This window comes from Oreochromis niloticus, linkage group LG16, assembly GCF_001858045.2.
Source record: "Oreochromis niloticus isolate F11D_XX linkage group LG16, O_niloticus_UMD_NMBU, whole genome shotgun sequence".
Lineage (NCBI taxonomy): Eukaryota > Metazoa > Chordata > Actinopteri > Cichliformes > Cichlidae > Oreochromis > Oreochromis niloticus.
This window is the reverse complement of record NC_031987.2, coordinates 12,325,243-12,349,510: the sequence shown is the minus strand read 5'-3', so window position 1 is coordinate 12,349,510 and position 24,268 is coordinate 12,325,243. Positions and strand designations below refer to the sequence as shown.

The following is a 24,268-nucleotide window of genomic DNA, read 5'->3' as shown; positions in this document are numbered from 1 at the left end:
AAAAAATATTGCCAAGTTGAGTTCCACTGTGTCACACTGTGCAGATTGTCATTCATGCCTTCATTTAATCACATCTGGATTATTGTTTACTTGTCTTAGCAAGGCTTCCTTTGAACGTCTGCAAGTTGTTCCAACGCCGCTGCAAGCCTTCTGATTAAGTCTTCTAAATACTCACATATCAAACTGTTGCTAAATCAGTTGCTCTGGCTCCCCATCAACTTCAGACTTCACTTTAAGTGAAAATGGCTTGACTTTTATAGCTCTGCGTGGACAAACACTGCCATACAACAGTGAACTATTACATCCATACATCCCCAGCAGGTCCCTGAGGTCATGTGATCAGGACCTGCTGGCTATACAGCATACATGACTGTGAAATAAAGGTGACAGAGCTTATGCAACGGTGGGCCCCCCCCGAACACTGGAACGCTCTCGCTCTGAGTCTGAGATCTGTGGACTTGGTGATCTCTTTTAAAAGGCAGCTAAAAACTCTGCTTGTTTTTCAGCTTTGTTTTTGGCTAACAGTTTAGTTTTAGGTTTTTATTATTGTTGTTGGAAAGCACTTATTCATCTTGAAAGGTGCTATATCAATAAAATTTTACTAACTTGTTTAAAAAAAGCCATTAAGTAGAAATGAATGGATGTTTTCAGAAAGTTGAGTTTCTTTAAACTTAAAAAAAATGCATTTTTCTGGTTTTTACGTAAATATTTTAATTGTCTGGCCCAGTAAATCTCTTGTGGTCGAGCTAAAATAAGACAGACTGCCTTGCCTGAGAGGAAAGGGTCACTGCAAATCAATACAAAGCTGTGGTGGCGCAGCCCCTCACTAAGACACTTCAATTTGTCACCCGTCTGGAAGTGGTCAAGCCTTAACATCCTGATATGGAAGCATAATGTGGAATCTCAATGCACAAACATCATGATTAATGGAGAATAATGAACACACAATATGCCTCCTATCAGAGTGAAATCCCAGCTTTAATTAATATTAATGCTGGAGGCTTTACAACATTTCATTAATCAGCCAAGAACATGTAACCATCTCCTCTCACATCCTAACTTTAAAGTGAGCACACACTCAGTGTGTCCCTGCTCTCTGCACTTATGGTAGTGAGGTTATTAAAACCAAAGAAAATAAATAATAGATTACTCATTACCACTGGCAGTGAATTTAGACAAGAGATATGCTTTCACTAAGTACAGAGAACAAGGGCAGCTGTGCTAAAGAAGAATAGAGTTAATGACTACAGTAGTAGCAGTACCTTTGGTAAAATTTATAACTGGATGGGAACGCAATTTAGTTCAAACCTACTTGGTCTCAAGAAACAATAATTTAGTCAAGGTGAACATATTCAGCTTTTTTACTGGCGACTATACAGATTTATCCTCCGCTCGCTAACAAAGTCTACTGGTCTGCTTTCCACAGTAGACAAGAAACAGCGTTTTAGCACTCTTTCAGTGGACACATGCAAAACTTTAACTTTAGCGTTCGATAAAAGGAGATCGCATTTTCTTCCTCTTCTCTCAAAAGTAGCAATGTGATAAATGACAATAGATGTGACAGAGGATGTTTTGCTGCAGCATCATCGACACGTCTACAGTGGGTTTGTGTTTGTATGTCATTTTACCTCCACATAAAGAATTGGGAAGATGCCAATCTTGTCTCCCAGCATGCCTTCTGCCCAGTTCTCATCTACTCGCCTGATTACTGTCAGCACCTCATCCTGGGGAGAGAGGAAATGAGTGAAGCTACAAACACACACAAGTATACACCGTATACCACACTTCCAGAACAATAGACATTTAACTACTTTTGATATGCTGCAGACAAAAAAAAAGTTCATTTGTTCTGCCTTTGCAAATAAAGCGTTTATGCATAATGACGTGACTTTTTTTAAACATGGGCTACTTATGAAAGCATGATCAAATCATTCCAAGTGATGCATTGCTGCCTCGTTGAGGTCTCTGGAAATATATTTAGAAAATGGCAAATCAACATTTTTCAAGGCTGTTTATGTTTATGTTGGAACGGCAACTCGGGGTTGATACAATTCCAGCATGACACACTGGCATCCTTGCAAGCCACTGCATATTAACTACAAACTGTAACCCTTTTCAGTGACTGCAAGCAGGCTACTGAATTCAAATTACTTGAGCTGCTCCCATTTCAAATGCAAAATGCGAGCTAAAAATGAGCTAAATATGACACTCTGCAGAAATATTTAAAATGACTGCCTTAGGGCAAAGTTAAGGTGAATACTGATGCATTTTACTGATTTTTCCTTTTTTTCTACATCTACGCGCCCAACTCAAACCAACTTTACATCAATCAACAGTCGTGTCTATAACAACAAAAACAACAGTAAATATGTACCTTTGTGTACACTTCCATCTGTACATTGTGCATATGATATAATATCACATGTAATATAATAAATATATGATGTTTTTCCCTCTGCTTCTCCTCTCCTCACATAAAGGTCTTGGTTAGACCGTTACGGGATGGCAGTGATAATGCTAGCAAATGACTCTGCATTAGTCATACAGAGTAATTACCTCTCACACTGAGAAAACAATATCACACACACTGGTTCTGCATGACAACACGCATACAGAACTCCACAGGGGCACATGTCTCTGTGTGAATTATGGTCTTGCATGATTTTCAGTCGTTAACCTGTTGATTAGTTTAACCCTAAAAATCAAAATAATGTGATGCCCCAGCATTATCTGTCCTCCTGGCTGCAGAGAGCAGTGTGTCGGAAGCAAGGTGTGTACACTTTACATTACCGTGATAGGTCTTAAGACGCCCACACTAGACTGAACATTACACTGTAATTTAATAAACTATCTTGTTCTGTTGCTGCAGACACATTTAGAGTGCAAAGACAGAGTGGAGGTGTCGAGCCTTCAGTCCTAGCACAAATGAGGCCTGTGTAACAGCGGGAAAAAAATGATAAGCTCAGAGGAACACAACATTACGGAGAATACAAATTACTGTTTACACCAAGCCCGACCTGGACGCGCACTGCTCGAGGACTGAGTGTCTTCTCTCATTTCCATCCTATTCAAAGTATCATTTGAGTGATATTTTTGACATCAGCTACTCACATTATCTACCTCTTATATGATAGAGGTTATTAAGATCAGCAAGACTGACACGGAAAATGTACCCACGCTTGTACAATTTAATTCCCAAAAAACAGAAAGCTGCGGACAGCAAGTCGCGAGGATAGTTAATGCCAGTTCTACATGTATTTGACCTTAACGGTATTATAAGATAGAGACATTATTACTGGCAGCAACATGATACCCCACCAATTAACAATCTGCTTGGCCACAAAGAGCAGAAATACATGTTCTTTTTCTTGCACTTCCAGTTCACACTTCCTGTCTTTTGTAAAAGCACCATTTTTTTCCTGCACTCATGATGACGCACAACCACAAGCGCATTAGAAGTACTAGAGAGCAAGCTCGGATTTGTAATAGACATTTTGACACTCCAATCACAGATCCATGAGCAAAAAAGAGCCATGCTACACAGCTGGTTAGGGAGTAATGCCTTACAGAGCAACACGTTAGAGTTTTCAGTACCATAGTAGCGTACCATGTTACTGTACTAAATTTGGCAATTATATTATAGTCTTAATTATATCATTACATACATGACAAAGGTTCTTCAGTTATCTGCACGCTGTATGGATAGACAGGCTATAAAGCTAAAACACATGCTTCTTTCTTGTTGTGCTACAGTCATCTGATTTCAGTTTGTGTGCAGGAAGAGGAAAATGCTATAACGCTATAACGTAGTTCACCTTTCGCGGCCTCACTGTTTTGCGTTTTGTTTTTTTTTGTGCAAAATTTTGCATGCTTTTTTTTTTTTTTTTTTTACAGCGCATTGTGTTCTGCGTCCTGATTGGCTGTAGACCATTGTCAATCAATCTTGTGCCGTCTCTCTTGTACAGTACAGAATGCGTTCAGCTTGTCAAATTTACATAACTCGCTAGCAATGTGAGTAAGTTTTCTCCACAACAATATCAACAAAACGTTTTGCACCGTCCAAGGCACCTGCGGTAGCACCCAAAAGGCAGAGGGACATGCTAATCAGCGCACAAAAAGTTGGACTTCTGGACATGCTAAAATAAGGTACACTGTAAAAAAACATTGTTGCGAAAACGTAAAAACTCAAGGCAACCCACTGCATTTACGTTTTTAGGTTCTGATGGATAACTTATAATTTCAAGTTTAGGAGAAAAGTTGCTTCAAGTAATGTTTTTGTGTTTACAAGACTAATAACTGTGCTTTTTCTCAACTCATATTTTATTGTTCTACCAATGTAATTCCTAAAGTTTACACAACATATATTTTTTTGTTTTGCCAATCAATTTCCTAAACAAAAAAAATATATGTTGTGTAAACTTTACTCTTCAAGTAATTAAGTAACATATAGTAGTGCTTTTCAGAAAGGTAACCAGCAGTTTGTAAAACATTCCTTTTTTTAAGTAACAACTCCACCACTGGATGCAGGAAGATACATCTGACCAGGTGTAGAAACATATACTTGTTTTTCACTGATGTGCTGCTTGTGCTATTTGTGAAGCACCAAATCTGTCTTGGCTCATTTTCAGATCCAATATACATTTTTACATATTAGAGAAGGATAGGTAGGGTTATGTAGCAAAGATTCCTGAAATAGCCCTTCCCAATTTTGTAATGCAGAACTGATGCCAGATTTTTAGCATAACAGGTTCTACATAAAGCACATATCTGCTTCAATAGAAAGGCAATAGTGTCCTCCTGGTGGTTGTTCTTCTCTGGCCTTTGCTTTGGAAAATACTTTTAATATTAATTTCACATCAAACAAACCAAAACCCCACAATGGATTTTACTCTGAAATCCCAAACACTTCTCATACCGCCTAAAATAAATGCAAATCCACATGAAAAAGAATAGATTAGACTCTACCAGTAAATAAATAGTGGCATTTTAGTGGAGTTTTTGAGTATAATCATGGTGTAAATGCTGTCTTGGCATTAAAACAGAAGAATATTTGAAGATGGGCATAGAGAGTATCAGTTGCCAGAACTTTCATTCCCCAAAAACAAGAGTCGGTGTTAAAAATCAACTTCAGCCAAATCCTCGAGGAGACTGGTAATGATTGCAGTGCAGCAACTCCCCGCTACTTGTCTGCTGTCTCCATAGTAGAAAACCTCATAACAAACACAATACACAATCACTTACACTGATGAAAACATCAGCTTTAAAATAAAAAAGTGGTGTACAACAAAGTAAAACATGAAACTAGAAGTAAAAATCCAATACTGCAACTACTGTTGCTTTAAATACCAGCACCTTCAAGTAACATACTACCACAAATAGTAATACTTATTCTGGTTTTCCGCTCAGACAGATCACATGACTTTATAACAGTAACAAAGGCATTAGTTTTCTAAGTCAAACAATTAGATTTCATGAACAGCGCTGATCTTATCAGAGACAGCAGACTATTTTGTTATCTGTGGACTCCACCGAGGAGAGCTTGCACTTGTTTCTCTGTTTGAAGATGTTCCAGTTTACATTCTGTGAACCAATCTGAAGAGCAGGGTCTGAGCTAATAAATTATTAGTGCCCTACAAAGAACCAGCCTGGTTTAACACTACAGATAAGTGTTTTCTTCTGCTACAGTATTTATGCTGTTGTAAATTCTGAACACATCAGTCCTTCGGATCTTTTCACTGATTTAAGCATGCAGCCTTTTTTAAAGAAACATTCGTTCTCAGCGTTCTCAAGGGAGGATGTGTATACTATGAGTGTGTGCTACCTTGCTGAAGGCCAGACAGTCTTTATCCTGGTCCTTGTCTTTGACCTCAAAGTCGTACAATGCTTTGCCCTGGGGTGGAGTTTGGCTCAGGGGACGCAGCAGCTGGATGTAACTAGCAGGCAAGAAACCATGACAACCATTGAGCTCGCCGTGGTACCAGTTGTCATCCACCTTGCGTCGCAGGATGATGATGTCACCTTTGGAAAACTGGAGGTCGCCTGGTTCCTTGCCCTCATAAGAATAGAGGGCTTTGCCGCAAGGTAGCGCTGGGATATTCTGTGAAGCATACACACAGAAGCACTTAATATCAGAAGACGTTTATAACGTTTTAGATTGGCATCAGTAAAAAGCATTAAGGAAAGGGGTGGATGGCATGTGCTATTGGGGTGCTTTTTCATGTTAAATACTACATTTTTGTATCTCTTCAGGTTTTTAAAAACCCTTCCAATAAATCTTAGAAGATAAATTCTGTAATATCCACTCTGAAATCATAACCTACATGATGAAGGGGTCAAAACAGAAGCTAAAAGGATTAGATTAGAGCACTTGGTTGCTGGTGTTTTGAAATGATTTGCATTTTTTTCTTATATTTCAATATGAAGAATGCTCTCCAGTACAGCAGGAGTTATTAATATAAAAGGTTCGACGGCAGGTGTTCTTTTGACATAAACATCTTACACAGAGCAGCTTTAAGAGGTTTTTTACATCTCTACAGAAGACTAAAAGCATTTCTGTTTAAAATGAGTGCAACTGTGCTGAAATGTTAGGAGATAACTACACTTGCCAAACCTTGAGGTTGACAGATTACAGGGTAATGCTTTTTTATTAAATTCTATTAAGATGCAACAGACTTTCCCTTTGTGTCGTGTCTGGAATAAATGGGCTTCAGGTCTGTTTGCTAATCACAAACAAGGTGGTGACCCCTGCAGCGATGAGTAAATGAAGTTAAAAAAAAAACAAACCTGGAGGTAAACATGCTATAAACCAACTTAAAACACTGGCAAATCAAATATATTACAAACTACAGGCCCTGGAGACAAATTTGTAGAAATTGAGAATTGGATATGTGCTTGAAGGTTCATTTTATTCCCCCCCAGCAGTATGTGAGATATGATGGGTTATTAAAATGTTTGCGAGGTAATTGCTGCTCCCACCTTGGGCCAAACATAGTAATTTTCAAAATGCCAGAACGGCATGAAGCATGACTCCCCTGAGTTTCATCAAAATCAGGTCCGTGGTGTCTCACTTATCAAATGTCCAGGAGAAACGCACCCTCCACCATTTATCCTCCACACATCAGATACATGAAGCAAACTTGGGTAAAATTATTAAAATGTCACACTGAACTCAATTTGTGTTAAAACTGCATTTAACTAGAGTGCTTTTGAAATCATTTAAAATGATGATTTGCTAGGCAGATACCCAGTATGTATAGGCCTATCACAGGTACACAAGACCGTAACTCTTGCCCTATGACAGCAGATATAGGTTTCAGACCTGCAGACTCTGCAGCCCTAAATTGGAAGTTAATGGATGGATGGATGGATACTGTATGAAATCCTTGGGGTATACGTTCTGCTATATGTGCTGCTCTGTCTGCAGCACATGTAACAGAACATGAATCACAGCTAAGCAGATGGCGTCTTAATTGTAAGTTACTGACTAGCTTGTGAAATAAATTGCTGGAAAGTTCATGAACAATTACCTCATCAATTCTGCCTTTTCGATATGACTCTGACGTACATATATATTTGGGTTGTCAAAAAAATGAAGACAGTAATTGATAATAAAAACAGTATTGATATTGTTCACATTGAATTCAGGCAGGTACACAGCCCTCCTCTCACTAGCAGTTATAACAGATGATTTGTAAGGTCAGTAAAGCTCCTATTTCAAGAACATTAATGTTTTTAACAGTTATTTCATAAATGCGGACACGTTAGAGTTAGCCATTTCTTTTGGGAGCACCCCAACAGCCACATTAGCCTCTTGTTAGGTTATGATTACGGTAGTGGCGAGTGGCTGTGACTAATAATGAAAGGATAAAGTTAATGTGGGAGTCATTCAGCTAACATTATCGGTCCTGCCTGTCTGTAATTTTAAAACAGTCTTAGTTTACCAGGATAGCTTGATTATTTGTGTCCAATGAGACGTCAGAGAAGGAAAAGAGTATGGTGCAAGTCACCAGAAGCACGAGATAAATATATACTTTATAGTAATGCTATTGTATTATTATTATTATTCTTACAATTACTTGCTTTAGGTGAGTGTTGTGAGTGTTGTTGTTGATGTTCTTATTTGTATTTTTCTAAACTTTATTTAAAAATAATTTATATTTGTCTTCCTGTGGTGTATTGAAAAAGTACTGAGAATTTTCCCAAGTATCAAGTTTGAAATTCTCCCGGTTAAGAATAAACATGAATAAAAATTCAGTATAGGCAAGACTTCTGTTTAGGGTGCTAATATAATGTAGCAGTCTTTTTTTCCACGTTAACATATTCTTCCCTTTACCTTAACTTGCACCCCTTATGCCTTAGAGAGGATTAGCTTAACTTCATACCCAGTCATCTCTCCCACATTGAACCTAGGTTGACATGAGAGGTGTGGGGACATAAACACAAGATGTGCTCTGGATGCTCTTGCCAAATATTAGCCGTTCACTCAATTGTTTCATTTTGTACTTGGAAATGTAAGCCACTCTGTTGAGCAAACCCATATACAACATGATAGCGACAATAGGATCTGACATTTTTCCATATCATTCTTATCACAGTAGGAAAAACTATCTCTACACTGTAACACAATTACAATGCTGTTTCTTTATTTAGTGTTACATAATGCTGCCTATTGAAAGGATCATTATCTGGTGAGATATTATGACAGTTTTCTAGTATGCTCTAGCATAATATGTCTGTAGATAATAGAATGAAGACATTTTCATAGAGACAATACCCCTTAACCAGCTAATTATAAGTCCTCAGTTGCGCAGGCCTTGAGACAGATTAGCAAGCATCTGGCAAGTGAGAAAAATAATGTATTCCCCTGACCTGTTGCTAGTGGTTGCTGGAGATTGCTGGTTGATGCTAGGTGAAATTAGTTGCAAAGTGGGTGCTGCACCACAACCTCCTTGCAATTGCTTTAGTAATTGCCACGCTCATTCATAGTTTGCATTAAAGTCACAACTTGTCTGCACTCACTATTTTATTTTGAAACTTGAAAAGGTGTAACACAAACCAGAAACTTGGACTTCTAGGTAAAAGTTGTACCTTACTGCTGCAACCGTCACCTTTCAAATTTGAAGGCAAAAAGCCTTTGTTTCCAGTTTGCGTCGCACCAAACCACATTTTCGCAACCTCTTGGTGAATAGTTTGCAAGCGTTTGCAGCCAAGTCGGCATCTGCCATGCAAACTACGGGCAGCCAAGGTAACCAGCTAGCGACCAAAACAATCCCAAGAAGGATTTTGGTGCAGCACCATAGACCTCTTTGCTACAGATTTCACACTAGCGATTTCCAGCAGCCTCAGAAACCACTCAGCAACTGGACATGGAATACTTACTTTTTCCTAGCTCAGTGACCAGCTGTTGGCAAGGGTTCGCTGACCAGTCTCTAGGTCATTGGGGTTCTAGCTATTTATTTCAGAGCGACTTTTAGCAATCTCCAGCAACCACTCGCAACTGATCGTGCAAAACACTTTTTTCTCTCACAACCAGCTTGTGTGCTCAAAATATGATGAATTTTCTCTTACTGTGTGTGGCCCTTTAGCAAATAACTGTGGGTTGAAGGTGAGCCATTGTTGGAGAAGTTATTTAACCTGCCTATGTGGCACGCTATAGGGGAAATCTTGACAGCAATAGCAACAGAAAGTAAGGGGGAAAGGCTAATATAGTCTAGATTCAGCAAGTGAGATAAAACTGTCATTTCCATATAACCAGTGATACATAGATATGCATCATCGCAGTACACCTATATTTACTTTCTCTACCACACACACACACACACATAAACAAACACTGCAGCGTTCAGCAGACACTTAATAAACCGAACATGTTCTTGAAGGCAAGCGGTCCTGAAAGGGAGTTTATCTTAAAGAAGATCCAGGTAAACAAACAGCACTGTGTAACAGAAGAGACAATGCATGAGAGTGAAAACTTATTTTCTTCACAGAGAAGCTGTTTACAATAACACAAACACACGCACACACACTGACTTTTTATACACTCACATATAGATAGATTCTCCCCAGACGGAGCACTGAAGAGAACAGCCTGAGGCTCCCCTGCCTGACTGTTTTGAGATCAGTGATGACGCAATAAGAGGAAACACACACACAGACACACGCAAACAACTAGAAAGTAAAATAAAATACTAATGCTGCTTTAACTATTACTACTGCTGATTCTCTGTAACACATTTAATACAGCTTGTGTTTCACTACTATACAAAACAACACATGGTCAAAGAAGACCTGTCCACTAAACATATTCTCCCCCTCTCCTTAGTGCCAGACCTGATTGCACTGATGTTGGGCAGAAAGGTGTGGATTGAGGTCAGGTCTGTTTAAAACAGGGGTGTGAAACATAAGACCTGGGGGCCAGAATTGGCCCGGCAAACATTACATTTCGTATCGCTTTAGAAAATGTGAAAGAGGGCATAACACATTTGCACATTTGCACATTTAAATGCAAGTTTTACGTTTTTTTCCTGCTGATAAAGACCTCCCCCATGACAATTTATACCATACCAAAATAATTACGTAACAGACAAACAGTTAAATGACTATCAGCGATCAAAATGTCTGTTTTTTATAATGGGTCCACAGTAAAAAGAATAGAATTTTCTGTGAATTAACAGAAAATTTCTGTTTTATAATTACAGCTCAGTCTGTGCAATGAGCTGCCAGAAACTTTTCTGCAATTTCACACATTTATTTCTTACAGTTTAAGGTCAAAGAGTCACGGTGACACATTTCTTTCATTTACTACAGAGATATTTCTTTATCGTGTAAAAAAATTGAGATGTATTGTTGAAATTGCACATTTTTACTTATATTTAGACATCTCAGGGATTAAATGTGTAGTTGAACTGTTTCCACTGAAAGAAAGAGGAGTTTTACTGGTCCGGCCCACTTAAGATCAAAATGAGCTGTTGTGTGGACTGTGTTGTAAAATGAGACGTTCTTAGTTTAAAGGATATTCTTCTTCTTTCAAACCAAAGTAATACATACGTACAGGGATTCCCATTTATGCACGAGGGCATTCATGTCAGGTTAAAACAGGAAAGAGCTTTTCCTAACCTGCTGCCACAAAGCGCAGCTCCTGGTGCTCCATCTGTGTCTGCACAGGATGTGTTCAGGCACAGTAGCAGTAGGTTGCCCATGTTTTGGAAGTGCTCGGAGCCCAGCGCACAATAAAGCACACAATACAACAGCTGCACGTGTAAAACACAAAAAAATAGACAACCTGCGTAGACAGCTGGTACACAGCTGGATTCATTAAAAGAGGAATCTATTCTGTAAGTAAGAGGTGGTCGACTGAAGGATGCAGCTAAAAACACTTTCTCTTAACTGAAACGACATGACCTGATATTCTACTGGAAGACAGCAAAATTTAATACACTACTTTGTCATTATTTTAATGATACGCTGTAAAATTGCAGCTTCCAGCATTACATCAACAATTCATCATCATGTTATTAAAAATGTAATCTGAGTGGGCTTACATTTCCAAGAAATATTCGCCGTTTTAGTTGTATAAACTGTGTACATAAATTCAAGGAGACATACTTCAGCCGAGGCTGAAATTCATTTTGAGAAGACTCCCCCAAAACTGGGAGTTTCGCTTAAATAGTTGCAGATGGCAAAGATGGTGGTGGAGATTTGAGACATTGTAATCTGGCAATAGAAAGACAGTACTGGAGGAAGAACAGCTACATCGCACGTCTTTCTTAGTCTTCATTTCCCTTTGGAAGACTCACTTGTTTCTTCTGTCTTCTCACCTGTGCCCCTGCAACTCTCATTTTCTGCTCTCCCTCTATGCTTTTATCCTTCCTCCTCTGATTATTTTCACCTTTCTCTCTTTCCCTCAACCCTCCCTCCCTCCCTCTCTTCAATCTTTATTTGCCTGCCCCTGGGCCAACAGACTGGGTGGTAGAAGCTGCCGCATGGCTTCATCAGGGAATTGCTGTGTTTGCTGCTCAGTGCCGGGAGGAGGGCGATGGCTACGCTCTCTCTGCTTGGTGATCATCTGAGACTGCAATACATGCCACAAGAACAAAGCCACTTTATCAATCATCTTTGGAGGAACAGTCTTTGCTTGGCAGTTGTTTTTGGTAATAAACTGATATGTATCATTGTGATATTGTAGTAGCGACAGGGTGGTGCAGAACCAGACAGTTCTAGGTCTGGACATCATGACAGGGAGATTCAGAGTTTGCATGTTCTGCCTGTGCGGGTTTTCTCTAGGTACTGTTTGTGTGTATTTTAGTTGCTTCCCACTTCCCAAGTGTGAGATTAAGTGGTGATTCAGAATTGGTGTGGATGTGAGTGGAAGTGGCTGTCTGCCTCTCTGCTAGCCCTGTGACAGACTGGGTATTGTGTGTACAAATGTGGACACTTCTTAATCTTTCATTTCAGATGTTTTCAATCCCATTGTACCAGGTGTATAAATTCAAGTACCATGCAGTCTGCCTTTACAAACATTTGTGAAAGAATGGGCCATGTCAAAGAGCTGGTGAGTGGTATTGTTGCAAAGTAAAAGTTTTCAGGAGCCACAGCAACTAAGCCACAAAGTAGCAAACCATGTAAAGTTACAGAATGCTGAGCCGTATAATGTGTTAAAGTTGCTAACACTCTGCTGACTCAATAATCCAAACCTCCACATTAACATCAGTACAAAAATTGTGCACTGGGGCCTTCATGGCATTGGTTTCCATGGTTGAGCAGCTCCTGCTGGTGTAAAGGGTAGTTGTCTCATAGAGTGTATGACTTAATCTAATTCCATTTTAAAGCAACCCCCCCTAAAAACTCTGTTAGTGAGCATTTAAGCACAATTTTTTGCGTTTAAGTGCAATAAACACAACCCAGCTGAACCAAATGTTGCCACTAACAACACTGCTGTCCTCCTGTGAGCTTTAACCTGGACTACAAGCCGAGCTTGCAAGTAAAAAGTGTATTCTCTGTTAAGAAAGATGTAAGGTAAATGCTTTCATTACACAAGATACATAATCTGCCACTGGAAGTCAAGTGAAATTCAATATAGAACACATTTCAAAGCAAGAAATATAAAAACTAACTAATATAAAACTATAAAAACAGAATTATTGAAACACTGAAAACAATCTAAAATTTAGGCACACTATCTAAAAGGCTAAATAACTGAAATAAAATGTAGAAAAATCAAACAAGAATTGGAGTGCAAGAAGTTTAATTTATCATTTATGAATTCAGCTGGAAACATTTAACTTCAACACTCTTCAACACACACTGTAGCTAGCTATTCAGTAGGTAATTTGGCACACACCAGTGCTAGGGTTAACTAGATGCTTTCAGCTTTCAAGTTGCTAAATGAAAACATTACTCTGCTACACACTAAAACCTTAACATTCATGTACAAAACTAAACCTTAAATTCCAGGAACATTACATTTAGAAGACTTAAATATTTCCTTTTACTTAATTTTAACTTTCCTTTCACCCTAATGTTTCTCTGCCGCTTTCATTCCACACATTACCCCACTTGTTTGACTATAACCCTATTAGTGCTTTTCTAAGTGTCTCTGCAGCACTGTAAAAACCCTTTAACATGTGACACTGTATAAACATTCCAGCACATATGAAAAGGTCCCTGAGTCACTCTGTTCCCTCTAATTGCATCTAATTGAGCTGTAATTCATCCCTTGCAGCTCAACACAAAACTTTGCTTTGCTACGAGGTACCCCTACCCTCATAATTTAGACATTATTTGAATGGCTACAAAGTATTTAGAAATGCAGTTTTACAATTACACCTTTGTATATAGCCACTTTTATTGCATTGCAATAAATGTAACATTTAATTTGTATTTCCTATGCATAAATTAAACAAAATAAACCCTTTTTCCTTTACAAATAAAACCCTTTAGATAAGGCAGTTCCAGCTTCATTTTTGTAGAAGATTTATATATTTTAAGCTGTCCTACGCTTGAATATTTGTAGTAGAAGATCAGGGGATGCAAAATCTCCCCAGCAGAAAATTGCATTCTACATGCACAACACAAAGTTTTTAGAATTAATTACAATTTTTTACATCATGGCCATCCAGGAAAACTGCTTCACCTACAAGATTAACGTCAAGCGAGAGTATGGTAGGGATTAAATGAAAGCTAAAACTTATCTACAGTTTTGTGTTGAATTTAACTCTGGTGGCTCGTGTGTTGTCTGTCAGGCTGTATCTCGAAGATAACATTTTTTTCTCCATTTTTCCATGAATTAGTGATAAAACTGAGGCAGCAAAGTTTTAAGCCCATCACTGAAGGTTGCTGTAAGGTAAGTGACAGCACTCTCACACTTTTCTTTTGATTACTTTCAAGCTCAGCGGTGCTTTCCTGCAGTCCTCCCACCACTGTGAGAAAGGAAACTAATCTATCCTGAGCTCTCATTACATCTGTGAAAGGATCAGAACTGTGTGAATGGGCAAAACCAAGCCAGGACTCTTGGATCTCGATGGGGAAGCAGAGGGAGTTTTTTGTGTCCTTTCAGCAGCGCAATATTCTCATCAGTAAAAACACACATGTACACACACAGAGACACACATACACACCGCTCCTTCTGACCATTATAGTGATTCACAAATGGTAATTACTGCAGCAAAAGGGTAAGAAAGTGTTCGGAATACTTTTGTGTGTGTGTCTGATTTTCCTTGGAGACATACAATAAATGCACAAGTCACTGCTGGGACGCCCATCTGTCACATCTCTGAGTGTGTGCTTGTGTGTGTGTCTGTGTGTTTCCTTTAGCCATAAGGTATACACAGGCGACTTGTCCAACATGTGACTGACTGCACCATTCAGGGGGCTACTGTGAGAAAAATGCACACGCACACAGACACACACACACTAAACACATACATATGGTTACTGGGTTGACAGTTGTGTGGTGTCCACCTTATTGTTTCAGCTCATTGTTTTAAAGCGTTGCATTATGAATGATAATCAGAGACAGTTTTCACAAGGCACAATGTACTTCAATGAAATGTGCAGTTAGTATAGTTACAGTTAGTGCAGTAATCATCCATTTAAGTCACCTACTCTTTTAATTTAAACACTTTTTATTTTGACACTGGAATTCTGCTACTTTTATCAGTATTTAAGAGAGAGGCACAAACATTTTCATCCACCCGTGACATATTCTTTTCACTTTTATTACTTTTTTCCCTCATACTAAAAAGTAATAAATATTACTTGACAAGTATATTCACAATGATAAAATTATTGGTATCTATTGTGATTGTGTAGACACATGACCTCTAACCATGTGTCATGACAATGGTCCCTGTCACACAGTTTGATCCATGACCATCTGGTGACCACCTGTCATAAGGGAAAAATGAATATTCCCCAACCAGTTTAGAGTGGTTGCCAGAGATTGGCATTTGCTGGGAGAATTACGCTTAATTTCTTATTATTTAAATGCCATTCATTCAAATGGAGAGTGGTACTACCTGATATTTGGGGGTTTACATACAATATATTATTTAAATGTCCTTAAAACCAAATCTATTTAAAGTTAAGAGGTTTTATAGAAACGATAAAACCATGAAATTAACACATTATTTTAATAGAAATGATGCACAACTGCATGTCACTTCAGTGACCCATATACCCACAATTACATACACATTCACACACAGTATTAATGACACACTGATCTGAGGTTATCAGCAATCAGCAGCCAACCTGACCTTATCATACACGAGCCAATAGCAAGCAGATTCACCTGCTCGAACAATAAGCTGCACAATTAGCTGCTGTTATCCTTGCCAGCCAAGTGGCACAACTAAGATTTTACATGAGTGAAATGGATATAACCTACACATAGAAATAAATACACAAATTAAGTACACTAAAATAGAATCTATGAAAATCTAATACAAAAACAACCAAACTTATTATTACTTTTGTACCAGACATAAGGTTAATAATGTTTAGGCAAAACATCAGCACCCTGAAGTAACAGCATCATTTAAAGTTATTTAAAATGGCTTTAATTCATTTAGTGAGATCAGCCAGCTCTTCAAGTTTTGGGCAAATTTGAAGACAAATCTTCCAAAGACAATTTATGAGTAGATTTGTGTTTTTTTTTCTTTGATATACATTTGGTTAAATTTAAGGTATACTGAAGGTTCTTCAGTATACCTTAGCGTGCGCTGCAACATGGCAGCATAAACAACTGCTGATGTTGCACCGCAACTGGAAAGAGTTAATAATGTCACCCATGAGAGCCCCAATCTCACAGTGCTGACAATGGTGTTAAACATTCACTTTCAACATTTTAAGATTGTTCTTCACAACAAACATCTGCTGCTGCGAATTGTGTTTTGTGAAAAGGATTTATAATCAAGAACTATTGATTGAAATGAAGCTTGCTTTGTGAGTTTGGCAGGTTGAAAGCTTCATCAGGAACGCCTGGCCTTCGTTCTGAAAGGTTTTTCTCACTTGTGGGTTTTCATTGACCTGCACTAAGGAGCTGAATGCTTCCGCTAAACACGCACGCAGACACACATGTGTGAACCAGCTGTTACATTCATAAGAATGCACACAGATTCCACAGGCAGAAGAAATGCACTTGACTCTGACAGACTGAAACAACAAATGATAACAAAACACTGATATTCATTTATTCATGTAAATCTATTCATTTATTTGCTGTGAATGATGGCAAACACTGAGTCTCAAATAAATAAACGTTATATAATGGTAAACAGTGGTGGTTGTTGAGGTTGAGGATATACTAGGGAAATCATTCGGTGATCGGTGACTGTTGTGACTAATGTTCTTTGAAATGGTGGCAAATCACAGCACTCCTGGCTCAAAGATGTCTTGTTATAATGCACAGATTACTACATAATTCATCTATCATTATTCTTTATGTTTTCACTTAATGCACAGCTGTTTTTCATAGTTGGTGTTACTCCTCAGAGGAAATAAGGACAAAGAACTCATGACAGACAAAGCTTGTGCAGGGAAACAAATGAACATGCTGTTCTTCAAACTTATAGAGAACAGTTGCAGGTTATATGCACTGCTGAGACAAACATTACTAGGCTCTAGTGTCCACTTCATGCTTCCAAAATTCTACATATAAACTACAATCAAATGTATTAGAAGAATTGTTTGAATAACTTAACTTTGTTGCCAACAGAAACCTTTGTACATCACAGATAAGTTTAACTTCCAAACTTAAAATTTTCCATTTTACATGTGTAAGTACCCTGATTGTATACTAGGCTCCGAGTGCTGTAAAAATGCGTGACAAAACAGCAGCACTGTGGCTGAATGGATCCTGAAGCTGCTGACTTGTTGCTTTTGCAGTGTGACCGATGTAAAAAGAGCCCTCTCAAAAGGCAGTTAAAGGTGTATTGTCAGTGAGTGTGCCCCAGTGTCACTTGGCAGAAAACTGGATTAATCTTTTGACCAGCTGTCACTCAACGGCAACTCTTGCACTACTGGGCAAATATACCACTCACTGTCTGTTCTTAAAGTTGGCTTCCAGCTGGTATTGTAGGTGTTTAGGCGGTTTAGAAGATTTGTGTTAAGCCAAGCACTCCTGAATGTTAGATGACAATGAGGAGTTGCGCTTTACTACTGCACTTTGTTATCACCATCTGTGGCTGAGATCTTACGACCCCTTACATTGCCTTTTTTGAGGCTCAAGTCCCCAGTAACATAACTTAAAAGGTTATTTTTTAAGAATCCAGAATTATTTTCCACTATGCTGAAAGTAAACTGTGTTAGGCACACTCTTCCCTTCTTCTTTGTCACCAAAGAAGAGGAATTATTGTGTACACAGCCTACATGTATGTGGGTGGGACAGCACATATGGGAAGTCACGGTAAATCACATCCCGTATTGCCATTAACAGCAGTGATTTCCCTGGCATGGTGCACTAACTGTATTAGATCCAAATTGAGTTTTTCTATGAGAAAACTAATGGCCTGGAACATGCTGGGTTGCAGCTGTGAACCTATGGCAGCCCAATATGTTGTCATGAATGCCTCGATTAAAGTTACATTTATTTTTTATTTTTTTCAGTTTATGGCCATGTTGAAACTTTGGCAGGCACTAAGTCCTTTGTGAGTGGCACTGTACAATTTTATGTGACACATATTGATTTAAAGTTACCAATGCAACTACAGTGCCATAAATAAAAGTGAAAGTACAATGAAAAATCTGCTCTGGTGGTACGAAATGTACTGTAATACACCAATGAGTAGCTCAGCAGAAGACAGAAACTCTGTGCACCCGCACAAAAATAGACCCAATATGTTAACTGCTACAAAAGCGTGATACACATCACGACAGCTTCTTTTCATGCTGTTTTTGCAAGTGAAACAATATGTAGATATTTTTTTCAATATGTGCACAAAACAAAGGGCACGCTGAAACAAAAAAACCCCAAAAAACCCCCCAAAAAACAAAAACAATACACCCACAAAACACGCACTTTAAAGCAGAATACTCCAAAACAACAGATTCAGGATCTTTTAGTGTAGTACTATTAAATGTGTGGACTGCCATCTACAACATGAGCTTTAATAATCTCTAATTTTCAGATCATGTTTCACAGTCATGGTTCTTACTCTGCATTTCACTTTGTTGTTTATAGAAGTCTTGTGTAAGATGCTTTTGGACTTGTATGATATACCTGATCCGCTGCTAAGGGTTTAACCAAATACCTTTCAACTGTTTGTTAATAAGAATAGGAGTCTGAGTATTTCAGAAACATAACCATCTTTACGGTTTACAGAGAAAATATGGGTGGTAGGCATAAACAACATGAAAGCATGGCTCCAACTTGCCTTATATCACTGGTTGAAGCTAGTGCTGGTGATGTAATAGTATAGTGAAAATTATTTAAGCATCACAGACATAAGCTAGCTGAGTATTGTTGCTGACCACATCCATCCCTTTATGACCACAATGTACTTATATCCTGTTTCCAGTGGGAAAATGCACCATCCCACATGCCAGAGGTGGCCCACACATGGGCTAGCACAAGGCCAGTTGCAGACACACTGGTGATCCTGTGCTGGCCCAGAACAGTTTAAGCTCTGGCCCCAGATGTCAGCCTAATGTGTACCTTAATCAAGCCATGTAATAACAGCATGTGCCGGAACATAATAGTGCAAAAGTAACATGACAGAACTCTGTTCAGACAGTGAATGGACTGACTCTTATACAGCGCTTTGCTACTCTCCCGGATTACTCAAAGTGCTCTATACTACAGACCAGATTACTCCAATCACACACTTTCTCTAAACCGAGTGCTTCCTAACTACATTCATACACATTCACACTCTTGACATGAAGTATGGAGGAGCCAGGGATTGAACCACTAACCTTCCAATTAGCAGGTGACCTGCTCTACCCCTGAGCTACAGCCACCCGGTGGCAAACATGAGTAAACCCTCACTAGGTTTTGGATAAAGTGTACACTGCGGCGATCGTGGCTCAAGAGTTGGGAGTTCGTCTTGTAATCGAAAGGTTGCCGGTTCGAGCCCCGGCTCCGACAGTCTCGGTCATTGTGGGCAAGACACTTCATCCGTTGCCTACTGGTGGTGGTCAGAGGGCCCGGTGGCACCAGTGTCCGGCAGCCTCGCCTCTGTCAGCAGCTACATTGCAGCTGTGGCTACAATGTAGCTTGGCATCACCAGTGTGTGAATGGGTGGATGACTGAATGTAGTGTAAAGCACTTTGGGGTCCATAGGGACTAAGTAAAGCGCTATACAAATACAGGCCATTTACCATTTACACTCACAAACCTGTCAAACCTGCATTTGAAACGTTGGCTACTATAACAGTATAGTACTGCAATTGGCATTTAGGTCTTCTAACTAAAATAGGAACATAAATAGCGCCATCATTGCCAGACCTGGCCCACACCTGGTTGACATACACCCTGCCATGACACCAGTCAGTCAGAAGTGCCAGCTTGATGCCAGATCTGGGGAAGACCTGCTTTCTATGAGCCTGGGCCACATAAACCAAACCACAATCGGGCCAGATATGGCATGCCATCACATAAACAGTGCCATCTATGCCAGGCCTGGCCCATATCTGGATGACATACCACTTACCATGCCAGAAGTCGGCCAGCAGTGCCGATTTGATACCAGATCTGGGCCAGACCTGTCTGCTATGTGGGATGTCACAAAAGTCAAAGCATCTCAAAGTGATTTCTTAAATATGGAAATTTGAGTACACTGTACTCCAATTGTTTGTCACCAAACAAGCTGTGGTGGCAAAACTGTTTTGCCACCACAGCTGGCAAAACTGCAGCTACTCAGTCCTGACATCCATCTCATGGAAAGCAGTGGTCATCGCACTGCAGTTGACAACACTGTTCCCAATTTATCAACCTTATTACTAGATTTAACAGATTTTCAGACTTCAGAAGCAACCTCATGCCAGATTTTGACTTTATGGGCAATACTGCTCCATAAAAGAAGTTCTTTCTCTATCACAAGTACTCTGCTCAAAGTAGTGGCACTATGAAGGGGAAGACCATCAATACTGTTGACCTATCCTAAAAAAAAGAGACTAATATGTAAATTATTTTTTTTTAAATGCATCGGTCTCACAGTAATGTCTATACTGCCTGCTGAGAACTAAGACTCAATTTTAGAGGTTTCGCTTCAGTGGCAACATCTGCATACTGGGTACATGGAGAAGCTTCAGGTTAAGTGAGCTTTGAGGGAAATATGGAATTAAAGCAACTAAACGGCCATGTTTGGAGTACTGGAACACATTCCGTATCCTGGATTCACTCATCTGTCTACTCCACTGCTCAAGAACACCAACATAACCACACCGAACCGCTCCGTGTGTGAGTGCAAGTATGTGAAGAATGGTAGATGGGACAGGATGTTCCACTCGGTTCATATCCCCATCCATTTTTTCCAGCACCAAGCCATTCCTGTGTCCCCTGTAGTACGTTTATTCACCTCCCTACAGACACACACACACACACACACACACACACACACTCTCTCTTTAACTGTGATTACTCTGCTCGCTCCTCGCTCGCTCACCCGTCCTTGGAGGGGCATTGGGCCATTACAACTTTTCTCCTGCACACCCTGTGTGTGTATGTCTGTGTATATATATATGTGTGTGTGTGTGTGGTAATAGCATAGTAAATCTGCAGAGGTCTTTTTCCACTCTGCTGTGAGAGCGGCGTTCGATCATACGGTGCTGTTTTATTGGAGCAGACACTCAAGCACAACACAAACACACAATCCTGCACAAAAAAGGGGATTGCACACATGTTAAGCTGAGGTAATTGGCAGAAACCGACTTTTTTTCAAATGAAAACACACGACCACGCCCACACACACAGTTACAAAATCACAGCGCTGGTGCAGGAGAATATCTGAAGATGAGAAAACGCAAGAAAATATTTATTTATATACATAAAATGTGAAGCAGCAAATTTGCACCTATATACAACCAGTCTCGTGCTAACGTCAGTGCATACACACACACATAGAGGCTGTCTGGCAGTAATTCAGTGCACTATTGATTCAATTTCCATCTATAATTCATGGTACAACACACACCTCAGGTTAAGTGCAGACACACACACAAACTGCCAGTTTCTGAGAAGCAGGAAGAGAAGAAACACAATACCACTCGCTGTACATAAACTTAAACCCACTGATACACACACACAGTCGCACACCAGTCTAGCCAGCAGCTACCATGAGTTCATTCATCTTAACCTTGTCTTCACCTCCCCATCACTCCCTCATTCTTCTCTCTACATGTCTCCTCTCTTTCTTCACTCTCAGCACATCACAAAGCTCAGGTGCCATTTTTCAACCCTGCTTTGGATTATCCTCGAGTTTTTACTCCCTTCCACTTCTTAATCTGAGGAAGCTTTTGTGTCACAAATGAAAAAAGTTTAATCCTCTGTGAAAACGCTTTTAAAAAATATAATGGATATTTCCCTAGTAGATGCCCGTACAGCCGTAACAACTTACCCCAACATTAAACCAGGTGAAATTTTCAAAGTTATCTTAAGGTGAGTTGCTTTTGCATCCAAAAAGGGAAATAAGTCCTCACAATGTGACTTAGTAAACAGATGTCCCCACAACATGAGAAATACAAGTAAACCCTCCCATACACACACATGCATGAATACTCGTGCCCCATTATTACCATATGGGAAAAGCCACTTCCCAAGTGTGTTTGCTTTATTGAAATTACTGGGTCACTGAAGCAGCATGAATGAGGAGCTCAGCAATCAGCATAATTCATGTGCGTGTTGCTGTGCTAAGGTCAGACTGGGACTGTGTGCATTCTTCACTGTATTAGGGATTCTATATACATAGGATGGGACCAGAGCCCATAAAACCTTGGAGAAGTTCTTTGCTTATTTTGTGCAATAACATACATTTATAAAATGAAGTGCTCACACTAACAGGAAACTATAACTTTTTTCAGGATCAGAGGAGAATTATGTCATGAAGGCGACTTGGACTTTTCTGGTTAATGATGAAGTTAACAGTTTATCAGGATCGCTAAAGTGCACTCACCCATGGCGCTTCAGTCGAGCTAGTCTTCTTAAACGAGGAGGTTCGACCAGAAAATAATTTCTCTGTCCATCAGGCTGCCTGCCTGCCTCTCTCTTACATTATCACTATGTAAAACATATATATCTGAGTGAGTTCAATGTTTTTTAGGCTCTCACCATAATTTAAAAACAAAAACAAAAACAAAAAAAACCCTTTTTATTTATTTTTAATTTGTGTTTGGGGGTGGGGCATGTACAGGCCATGTATATGTCCTGTGTATATAACAGAATTGACAACACGGTTAACTTTAACAGTGACTCTAACAAGAAGACACAATGCAAATCCTGACCATGTTAGACCTTGATTGAAGCACATTGTGATGCACTGCTCAGTAATGAATACTTTTTAATCTAAAGGTTTTACTTTAAACTGGGAGCAACAGTTGACAAGGGACACTCAAGGTTTTTTTTTTGGACATTTTCATGATCTGAAACTATGAACGTATAATTGATTTAATTTGAATTATATTGATGAGCATTCCTAAAAACATAAATATGAATGAAAACAGATAAGAGCACCAACTGCTGCTTTCTGAGCGTTTTGCACCACAGAGGTGTGGAAAGCACAGAGAAACAGACTGTTTATCTCACTAATGGTGGTAGCAGTAGGATATTTCTTTGTTAATCGGGACAAAGACAGCAAGACACAATTTAACTACTGTAGTTCGTTTTTCCTTCGTGCTACGTTTCACACATTACTGTTTCATAAAGGTGACAAGACAAATCAAGATTGCCAAGAATAGCGTGCATGCCTATATCTTTATAAATATTAATCGATAATGGGATCATTTTATGTATGATCTACAATGATAAAGAAAAAGAATGACAGAAACGCATGGGAAGAATGGTATAGTGCCAATATCATAATCTAGGAGCTTGTGTTTACTAAGAAGAGCCAAGCTCCCGCTGGCTTCACTGTAGTTGCACCCTGCTGGGATGGCACTTCTGATTGATGGAAAAATAACAACTTTTTGTGTTTCTTGCAATAAATAAATGAACCATTATCACCAGAAAATGTTTGTTGTCACATAAAAATAGGATAAATTTACCGGTTATCACAAAACCTTAGACAAATATTGCAAGCACAAACGTCTTGGATTCCATAACAATCTGATATATTTATAATGTATACAGTTCTGCGCAAAAGCCACCTGCATTTCTTTATTTTTTGCAATGGAAATAGGAAATATGTGTAGTGATTTATTGAAATGTGTACAAACATACATGTAAATACAGTATAAATGGCAAAAAAACAGAGTTTGTACAATTATGAGTTTGAAAGTCAATATTTGGTACGAACACCATTATTCTTTAATGCAGCCTGAACTCACTTAGACAAGCTTTGTTGTAATTTAAGTGTTCAGTTCTCCAGGCTTTTTGAAAGGTATTCAAAGCTCTTCTTCATTCTGTTCTCTGTTAAGACTGCTTCAGTACTGTTGAGGTTCTGCGGATCTACTGCTCACAACCATTTAAAAAAATACACGATATATATATTTAAATATAATAAAGTCTGTCTCCCTAAAAAGAAAGTATAAAGAAATGAGGTTACGGCTCAGAACTTTTGCACAGTACTGTAAAAATCAAAATCAAAATAAAGAGAAAGTAGATAGAAATAAAACA

The 24,268-nt window shown here is 39.1% G+C and overlaps 1 protein-coding gene across 5 annotated transcripts in view; it reads right to left on the bottom strand.

Moving 5' to 3' along the window:
• LOC100712011 (SH3 domain-containing RING finger protein 3) overlaps nt 1–24,268 on the bottom strand; it is a 107,389-nt gene that overhangs the window by 33,832 nt on the left and 49,289 nt on the right. For all 5 annotated transcript variants that reach the window (XM_005451947.4, XM_019353307.2, XM_025903790.1 and 2 more), the window contains 2 exons: nt 5,822–6,097; nt 1,629–1,724 (listed from right to left, as the gene is read on the bottom strand). In XM_005451947.4, the coding sequence (XP_005452004.3) occupies nt 1,629–1,724; nt 5,822–6,097 (372 nt within the window). The remainder of the gene's footprint in view (nt 1–1,628; nt 1,725–5,821; nt 6,098–24,268) is intronic.